Source organism: Bombina bombina, chromosome 2 (genome assembly GCF_027579735.1).
Source record: "Bombina bombina isolate aBomBom1 chromosome 2, aBomBom1.pri, whole genome shotgun sequence".
NCBI classification, from domain to species: domain Eukaryota; kingdom Metazoa; phylum Chordata; class Amphibia; order Anura; family Bombinatoridae; genus Bombina; species Bombina bombina.
Genome location: NC_069500.1, coordinates 869545695 through 869556379, shown reverse-complemented (window position 1 = coordinate 869556379; position 10685 = coordinate 869545695). Strand labels below are relative to the sequence as shown.

General features: G+C 35.2%; 1 protein-coding gene across 1 annotated transcript in view; it reads right to left on the bottom strand.

Annotated features, from left to right (window-relative positions):
- Positions 1-9016: 9016 nt before the first annotated feature.
- Positions 9017-10685, bottom strand: part of FGF5 (fibroblast growth factor 5) — a 96497-nt gene continuing 94828 nt past the window's right edge. The window contains exon 3 of the mRNA XM_053700131.1: positions 9017-10354. Within this exon, the coding sequence (XP_053556106.1) occupies positions 10004-10354 (351 nt within the window). The 3' untranslated portion in view covers positions 9017-10003. The remainder of the gene's footprint in view (positions 10355-10685) is intronic.

Genomic DNA, 10685 nt, shown 5'->3' with positions numbered 1-10685 from the left:
TTCACACTTACATTGATAGAACTCAATGATAATGAGGTAACCATAAAACACAAAACAAATGCCAAATAGTAATCCAATTCCTCCTATGTGTTTAAAAAGATAGTTTCACAAAAGAGTAGCACCGGCCGGTGGCAACCTAATTAAAAGATAAAGTCTCAGGGTTTAAGAGTCAAGTCCGACAGAACAATGAGTGCTCAATATATGAGCCCCTTACACCTATTAAAGGGACAGTCAACACCAGAATTTTTGTTGTTTAAAAAGAAAGATAATCCCTTTATTACCCATTCTCCAGTTTAGCATAACCAACACTGTTATAGAAATACACATTTTACCTCTGTGATTACCTTGTATCTAAGACTCTGCAGACTGCCCCCTTATTTCAGTTCTTTTGACAGACATGCATTGTAGCCAATCAGTGCTGGCTCCAGGGTAGCTTCACGTGCATGAGCTCAATGTTATCTATATGAAACACATAAACTAATGCCCTCTAGTGGTCAAAATGCATTCAGATTAGAGGCAGTCTAATCTGCATATGAACCTCATAGAATTAGCTTTCAACTAAGAATATGAAGAGAACAAAGCAAAATTGGTAATAAAAGTAAATTGGAAAGTTGTTTAAAATTACATTCCCTATTTTTTGTGACTTGACTGTCCCTTTAATGGTACTTTATTGCCACCTTAAAGGGACATACAACACCAGAATTGTTGTTGTTTAAAAATAAAGATAATCCCTTTATTACCCATTTCCCAGTTTTGCGTAACCAAGACAGTTATATTAATACACTTTTTACCTCTGTGATTATCTTGTATCTAAGCCTCTGCAGACTGCCCCCTTATTTAAGTTCTTTTGACAGACTTGCTTTAAAGCCAATCAGTGCTCACTCCAGGGTAACTTCACGTGCATGAGCTCAATGTTATCTATATGAAACACATGAACTAATGCCCTCTAGTGGTCAAAATGCATTCAGATTAGAGGTCTAAGAAATTAGTATATGAACCTCCTAGAATTAGCTTTCAACTAAGAATACCAAGAGAACAAAGCAAATTGGAAAGTTGTTTAAAATTACATTCCCTATTTAAATCATGAAAGTTTTTTTGGACTTGACTGTCCCTTTAAATACAAAACACGAACATGGGCCCACTTATGTAAATTGCTATTATCATTTTGAGTTCATCAGGTACTAGGAGACAAGTCCCAAAGTAAAGGAAAAAATATTTCCAAAGTATTGTATAATAATCTCTGACAGTCAGATCACAGTCAGATCACATATCATGGATAACAGGTGGATAACAGGTGATTCACAGTTCCTGCAGGGAAATAGTTTCAGATAGACAGATATCTGTGTGATGCGGCTTATACCACCTCCAAGGCTTTACAGCTAGAAAGAAATTAAACTACCTCACCAGGTAAGATATAACACATCGTCGCCAGAAAACACATTGAATTTCTGCGCCTACCTTGATTGTAGTTCGTCTCCTTACCAGCGGCTTGCTTCTATTCCCACACAGGGAAGATACCGCAACTCTGTATTTTGCAGGTAAAAAGGGTAATACTGTTATCCTCCTCGGTCAGTTGTCACTGCAGTTCTGCAGTCAAGTATCTTCACCCTGAAGTGAGAGTGCCTGAATCTCTACCACTCCTGTATTACCAGTGAGCACATACAGAGGGTTTAGCTGTAACCACCTTTTGAATTGAAGTTTGCTTGCAACGCGCGTTTCACCCTCATTGGTGCTTGGTTTCAAGGCTTCATCCGACTTGTTTAATTTGCCAGAGGCCTGACTTTTAAAGCGTCATATAACTCTGCTCTTATGGGTGAAATGATATTGTATCATAATGTCCATTAGTTACTACTCTGTATCTCACAAATTACAGTGCATTGATTGATTTCTGTACTTTTATATTATACATATGTTACAACAGTTTATATAACAAAAACAATTCATGTTTATAAATACATTGTGTTCCTCACTAAATTCTAGTTAACAGATCAATTTTTATTTTATCTGGTATCAACTTTTATTACTTGGAATAAACCTAAAGCTTACTAAATGGCATTTATAAGTTTGTGCAATTACTAGCTCATCCAAGTTACAGTGCGGCCATTTTTATTTCAATTTCTTTCAATTTTAAATTTTAATATAATTTCTTAAGACTGATCAATTTGTAATATATTGGATCTGGGAATATTTCATGGAGTTATACGTATTCATTATATACAATTATTTATCATTATACATGAAATTAATTTTATTTCTTTATTTAAAGGAATGGACCTTAATTAATTTGTTAATTTAATCCATAGGGTTTTAGTGCTTTTAAATCAAAGTTCCATCTGTATTCTTTTTGCAGAAGTAATTTATCAAGATTACCTCCTCTTATAGATAAATCTACCTTCTCTAAGCCTAAAAAGCGTAGTGATTCCTCATTGCTGTTGTGGAATTTTTTAAAATGTCTCGCTACACTACTACTTTTGATTTCATTGGAAATATCCCTTTTATGTTCCTTAATCCGTTCCTTTAATTCCCTATAGAATTTACCCACGTAATACATGGGAAAATTACATAGTACCAAGTATATAACGCCCTCACTTCTGCAACTAATTTTATCTTTGATTTTGAAACTGTTCCCACATTTATCAACAAAAAATCTCCCTTACTGCATATTAGTGCAAACTGAACATCTTTTGCATCTAATATTGCCTTCTCTATCATTGTACTTTTGTAACCAATTAGTTTTTTCTATTGGAACTTCCATTTTTTAAGCTTTGTTTATCAAAAGATTTTTATTATGGAGCTCCAGTGAGGGTAACCTTTTAATGGAAAACTATATATATATATATATATATATATATATATATATATATATATATAGATAGGTTTTTTTTTCCCTAACACCTGAGATATCATATCTTTGAGCCCTTATAACTTTTTTTTTTTTTTTAAATAATATTTATTGAGGTTAAGGTCACAATACAAACACAGATGTAAAAAGATGCATAAATACAGGAGAAAAGAATCACAATATGCTCATAATTAAGAACATATAGTTATTCTATTCCATCACAGAAAAATATACATGTAAAAAACAATCTTAACCTCACTTTTTCTATTTTTTCCCTTGCTTTGAAATATTCGTACCAGAGAAGTAGAGTTTAGTGGTATAATACTTGTTCTTTTTCACAAAATGTCCCATACATTCAATATGTTGTTACAATTATTAAACATTATATTCTGTGCTTGTCAGTGAATTTAGGATTAACAACAATTAGACATCCCATGGGAGTTTCAGCAAAGGACAGGAAGGATTATTAACTGGGAATGAAGGAGAATCTATAGAACTACTCATAAATTATACATAGGTTATTAATCCGTATATCAAATGTTACAGTCAGTCTACTCAACAGGATTGCATGCTACAAAGTACAGATAATTCCCGGTATAGAATTGTTGAGGTATATCAAACCAGAAGGATATTGGTACCTTAATATGCTATGTATTATGTACATAATATTCTTAGAACACAATATCCACCTGAAAATTATTGTGGGTTACATCGTTGCCCTTGTATGGTAAGATAGGCAAATTAACTGTAGACTAGACAGACAATGTTAAAGAGATGATTAAATTTGGTGCTAACCAAGCGTAAGATACATAAAAGTGTAATAAAGGTCTATGTTCACTTCACAAGTTAGTTAAAGCAGGGATTATTGGTAGGTGATGTATTTAACATGTGAGCCGGGCCTAAGCTTCCCTCTGACATGTGATAGGCCACCCTTGGGCCTTACTATTTACCCAAAGGAAGACGTGGGAGGGGGCATAAGCAGATTGCAATTGCGGTATTAGCAAGATAAACCGCAGAGTTAGCCTCTGGACCAGATTACAAAAAGTGCCAGAGTACATTAGGGATAAGGTGGGGGGGAGGGGATAAAACAAAAGGTAGCTGGGCATAACCGGGGATAAAGCGATAATATGGAACTTTAGATTGGGCTATATTGTTCATTCTTGATGTCCCTCTGTTAGGTCTAAGCAGCCACATCATAAGAAACCATAGCAAGCACAGCTTGTGGTCTGTAGACGGAAGAGCTAAAAAATAAAGTTGTGTGTGTTACGTGCGGTGCACCGCCTCAGCCGCTGGCAGCGCGGCCACATGGAACAGTTAAGTGGGAGGTATAAAATGTGTTACTTACAGGGTTAAGCTATAAACAGGGATGACTATATTCCAGTAAAATAACAGTTATCTAGTGTTATGATAAGCTGCAGAATTTAGGCTGATCTTAGCCATATCTCTTTCTACCTGTTGTACATGCAAGAGAGGGATTATGAACTACTTCAGAGGGCTTGAACCTTTGCAAATTGATATTACTCTAGGAGAAAACGTACTGATTAAGGATGTGTGGCTGGGGTGGCCACAAAAGAAGAAAAGATGCCAATAGGATATCCAACTTTCTGTTATCATGTATAGAGCATCAGTACAATTACAGCTTCACGTTACTTACATTGGGGATTGATGTAGGTTGTGTATATGTTTAAAAATGTCATAATATATATATATGGCAGTTTATAGTAGTAAGCAAGATTAATGTAGTGCAATTGAATATATTTAGTATTGCAGCGGGATCATCAATAAGAAATAAAAACAAAAAACAAAAGAAACAGCAATTTGTATTGTTACCCATACTCAACATAAGTATGCCAGTCTAAACCCGTGCCATGTTGTAAAAGAACACCAAGTAAAGACCAGCTGCCATGGGCAATGTAGCCAATGCCCAGTTTGACACCAACTTGTACTAGAATCAATGAAAGTCAACAATACTGGGCACCTCTAGGCAGGTCATCCTGTGAAATAGGTATTTTGTGTAAGAGGCCAAGACACAATGGAATAGTCCAGCTACACTCATCTCTACTCGCCATCTGTAGCTCAAACGGTAATTCTGACAGTGTAGTTAGGTACGAGGACTTCCCAATACTGTTGGTATGCCTTTCTGCATAGTAAGTCCCAATGTTGCTCCCGGGCCACCACTGAAATCAAGGTAATATGGGTTTTCAGGAACCGGAGCGCAGCAAGATTTCTGACGGTCCGTTGTCTTCCGTCCGAGGGCCTGAGTTTGCTGGATCGGTTTAACGATGCAGGATATTGCCTCCATATCGACTGTATTCTTTACAGCGACTGTATCCAGCATGTCGTCTCCTGCAGTAAATAAACCGCTCCCCCGTCCTGACTGTGTAGGAGGTAAATAGCTATAAGTTGTCCCAGCAAAGACCCTAGTCAGGTGTGTTTCCAGAAGTCAGAAGGAGGCCTCAAAAAGGCCCAAAGCTGCTGATTCCCAATCTTCCACCACCACCACCGCCCTCATCAAAAAATCAGAGCCGCTTCTGGTAAGGCTTCAAGGCTTCTTTGATAATGTGGTTGGAGAGGCTGGGCACATATAAAGATCCTCCCTTGGGTATTATGCAATACAAGCCTTGTTGTAGCTGTCTCCGGTTATCCGTTAGCTGCCCCAGCTGTCTGTATCTGCGTGACCACATTATGGGCTTAAAAGAGGATTAGGTGTGCTATGTAGCTGCTCAGATCTGACTAGTAGGATACTCTATGATGATATCTTGCAAGGGTCATTGATAAAACTATACAAGTTTATATTAGGCTTAGTTTTTACCCCTATTATTGAAATTGAGAGCTGGAGCTCTTGCTGTGTGCGTCTGGTCGCTTAGGTAGTTGGCTCCGCCCCCCCCTTATAACTTTTTTGAGCAATATTTTTAAATAATTTTTTTTAGACAGTGTTAATATAAGTGTAACTGTACCTGGTAATGTATTTTTGATGTGTTTTGTGCAACTTTTTAGTTTCAGAAAACAGTTAACCACAGCTCTGAGATTGCGGTAATAATTGAAACGTAAATGGTGATTGTGCTAGCACAATCACAATTTTGCTAAACTTGTAATAGCGCAATGTAAAAGGCTCCCGAAAAGACAATATCGCTTGCGCAAAACGCCTCACTTGTAATCTAGCCCTAAGTGTCTTAATATAGCTTTCGTCTCCTTCATGTATACAATGTATTGCATAGCGCTGTGTAGAATGCTGGCACGTTATGAATAATATATAGTAATAACAACAGAGCTTCAATTGTCCTCATTTAGTTGGACTGTCACATATTGGAAGCCCCCCAGCTCTCTGTGATTGGTTAGCTATGCCCTCAATCCAGCCACTCCTCCCAGTTCCAGGCAAGTACCTTCAAAGCAGGAACAGATAGACATATGTAGCTCCTTGAAATCAGAGTAAACAGAACGTGATTGAGCATATGAAAAATTAAAATGACAATCATCTGATGGAAACGTGTTTCTTTTTCTTGTCTGGAAAATTTTAAAAATATTTTTTAGTTTATTTTCAGGCAAAAAAATTAATTTAAACGGATAACTAAATAAAAAAAAACTACAAGACAATATTTAATAAGCATTCATTTTTTTTTTATTATTGATGAATAAAATTACCACATAAAAGATTTATTTATTAAAAAGAAATAAATTGTAATAGTTATCTACAAAAAACATATAAAAGTTAAAAATGATAATTAAAGTAAGCAGGAAAATGACAAGATTGTGATTTTATGTACATGTTTTCTGATTCAGGCCTAGATTACAAGTGGAGCACACATATATTAGTGCTATTGTGCATTAACATCACTCAACCTCAATCCATGTAGCTTCGTTTGCTCTTGTATTACAAGTAGGGATGGGCAAATGTTTTGCAACATTCGAAAAATTAAACAAATTTTAACGTTTTGTTTGTTCGTTTAGAATTTCAAATGTTTGTACAACATTCTAACATTCTAATGCTATCTTTAAATATAATATTCAATTCAGATTTTTCTAATTTGAATATTGCATAATTTGAATTGAATCATGCAATATTCAAATTAGAAAAATTTGAATCGATATATTGTGATAGTATTTTTAATGCTCTCTTTAAATGCAATATTCAAATGATGCAATACTCAAGTTTGAAAAATTTGAATCAATATATTTGTGATAGTATTTCTAATGTTCTCTTTAAATGTAATATTTTAATTTTGCAAAATTCAAAACAGAAAAATTCTAATTGATGTATTTATCTATTATGTATCAATTTACTAAAATTTCCTACCACATACAATTGAAATTTCAGATGTGGATATTCAATCTAATTATGAACATTCAAAAACTGGAAAATATCATTCGATTACCGAATTTTAAGGGATTTTCATTCTTATCAACATTCAAATGTCCAAAAAGAATGTCCACAGACATTCCAAACTTATTTCCCATTCACTGCAGTCCCCTATTCCTAAGTACAAGTCCAAAGTTATTTCTATCTGAGCGATAGTCTAGTACTCGCTAAAATTTGCATTTCAGATAGCATGGGTGCATTTATTCCATCACTTGATGGACTTCTATTGGGGCTAAGCTGATAGAGCGTAAAGGAGTATGCTGAAGTGGTTCTGTGCTTAACTATTTCAATAAAACTTAACTTAAAAGACTTCACACACACACAAATACTCGCATATATATATATACACATACACACACACATACACCTTTGACCCTTGTAAAATACCATATCCCTTTAATAATGCCACAAAACCCTTATTTTTGCTATTAAAATTTTGTTTCCTAAGTATTATGTGTAAATATAACAGATCCTTTATTTCTATAGAATTCTATGTGTTCTGATATGCAAACTAACAATAATCCTTTACTTCATATCTCAAAAAGCAGTACATTTTAAAGCAGTATTTTGCAATGCTTGTGCTAAAAGCGATTTCTTGGCTATTTATTAAAAGCATAGGATACCCTAAAAAAGTTTTGGCTGTTGAGATGCTTTGGTTAAAATTTGTAACCATCCGCTTGTAATATGAGATTTTGCGTTTATCTTTGTGCTTGGCTGAGTGCAAGATAATGTACCCTGCGGTACCTATTGCATTCCACATGTAATCTAGCCCTTAAAGGGACATTAAACTCCAAATTTTTCTTTCATGATTCAGATAGAAAATACAATTTTAAACAACATTCCTATTTACTTCTATTATCTATTTTGCTTCATTCTTTAGATATCTTTTGCTAAAGAAATAGCAATACACATGAGTGAGCCAATCACATGAGGCATCTATGTGCAGCTACCAATCAGAAGCTACTGAGCCTATCTAGATATGCTTTTCAGGAAAGAATATCAAGAGAATGAAGCAAATTAGATAATAGAAGTAAATTAGAAAGTTGTTTAAAATGGTATTCTCCATCTGAATCATGAAAAATTGGGTTTAATGTCCCTTTAATATGAATATTTCTTTCAGTAGGAGTCATATATGGATGAATGTAACCATTACTAAAGAGACATTGTGCTTATTTTTTCCTTTGTGGCATTTAAAAGAGTGCATTCCAAAAGTTATGTTTTTGGGTTTAAAAAAAATACTTTTTTTTTTTTATTACTAGGCCTGTGGAGGCGTGTCCTTCCCTACCAATAGAGCATTTTGATTATGTTAACCATTGAGTATTAATACAACAGAATCAGTTGTGAGCAACCATTCATTTCCTGCAAGATTTCCTTTAAAATTGTAGTTTTAAAGTGAAGGTCAATTTCAATGAATTAGTGCCCGATTTTTAATAATCCTATTAAAAACAAGGGCACTTTAATTCATCAAAATTGACATTTCGCTTGTTTTCCTCTTAAACTTACCTTTTCATCCTTACAGCAGCTCCAGGGATTCCCCCGGCCATCAGAAGCCTCTTCTTACGTCAGAAATGACGAATCGGGCTTCCTCCAATCATGACTTTCCCCCCGGGGGGATCATGGCCTGAGGCAACGTCGTGATTGGAGGAAGCCGGATTGGTCATTTTGAACCCGCGAAGAGGGCTTGCGATGGGCGGAGGAAGCGCTGCAGCGGCTGTCAGGATTAAAAGGTAAGTTTTAGAAGAAAACAAGTGAAATGTCAATTTTGATGAATTAAAGTGCCCTTGTTTTTAAAAGGATTATTAAACACTGGGCACTAATTCATCGAAATTCACCTTCACTTTAATTAATCTGTTTCATGCATGAACAATTTTTAATTTCTGCTCTTTCATAATTGTTTTGAGTACAATATCCCTTTAACCCTTCCCCAATAAGAACATGTAACAGCAATTCAAATTAAAATCTTTGCTGTCAATGCCTATATTGAGGTCTTGTCACTTTAGATGCCATTAATATTTCTATATTCAAGATATAAATATTTCTTACTTTTTTATGTGTAGACATTTTTTTGGTATATTATAAAGCTGAAACTCAAAACAGTATAAAATTGTGGAAGACTTAAGTAATAAAGAAATATACCCACTCCGGATGCCATATAGACTTTTTTTTTTTAAGTTTGTTTTTAAAGGGACAGTCTACACCAGAATTTTTATTGTTTTAAAAGATAGATAATTCCTTTATTACCCATTCCCCAGTTTTGCATAAACAACACAGTTATATTAATATACTTTTTACCTCTGTGATTACCTTGTATCTAAGCATCTTCTGACATCCCCCTGATCACATGACTTTTTATTTATTATCTATTGACTTGCATCTTAGCCAATTAATGCTGTGTTGTGCTGACTCAAATAACTTCACGGGGGTGAGCACAATGTTATTTATATGGCCCACATGAACTAGCAGTCTCCTGTTGTGAAAAGCAAATAAAAAATCATGTGACAAGAGGCTGTCTGTAGTGGAAACAGACAGAAATGTAGATGTTTAAATGTTAAAAAGTATATTAATACAACAATGTTGGTTGTGCAAAGCTGTGGAAATGGTAAGTAAAGGCGTTATCTATCTGTTTAAACAATTACAATCTTAGTGTTGCCTGTCCCTTTAATATCTCTAAAATATTATTGGATACTACATAGCAGTGGTCCACTGTCTTGTAACTCATGGCCAACTACCCATAAAGCTGTAAGTTGTACTATAGATTCTTCCACAGGTCCCGCAGCTTGTAAGGGTCCATACAAAAAGTTCAATTATCCAAAGCGAAACTTCAATCTATATCTAACAGGGCTGCTGTTCTTTTTTGGTGGAAGCAATACAGGTTTTGGTTTGGCAACTGAAATCACAGTCTTTTTCTTTTCTGGTTCTGTAACTGTGAATGAAAGTTCCGGTGACTCTGATTGCTGGATCCTTGGCAGGAAGTGGGTGGATATATGTTGAGGTTTTACTCTTGGGCTACAACCACGTTTTGCTTTGCCTCTTTTATTCAGAGCTACATACCACTTCCGTCCTGTCTTTTCAGTCTTGTAAATGGCTGAGGCATAGGTATTGTAGCTGTTCTCTTGATATCTCTCCATGAATTTGCATTCATCTGTAAATTTTGGCTGAGGAAAAAAAAGAAAAGAAATAATGTTGTTAATTTGTTCCTATTATATACGTAAAAACTATGAACAGCAAAGTAAATATAGAGATAAAGACTGTGTAGAAATCTCTATTTCGTGGCTGCAAGGAGAAAATTCAGCTGCATTTTACAAACAAGGCAAAACAAATACCTGCATACTGTTCTCAAACCAATGAAAGCTTTAGCTTTGAGAAATTGAAGAGAGTTACAAGCATAAGAAGGTAATCTCTAGCGCAGTGGTTTTCAGATTGTAAGGGGAGGCGCGGGAGCAGTGACGCTTTGCACTATCCTATGGAAACCACAAGCGGCAGCTG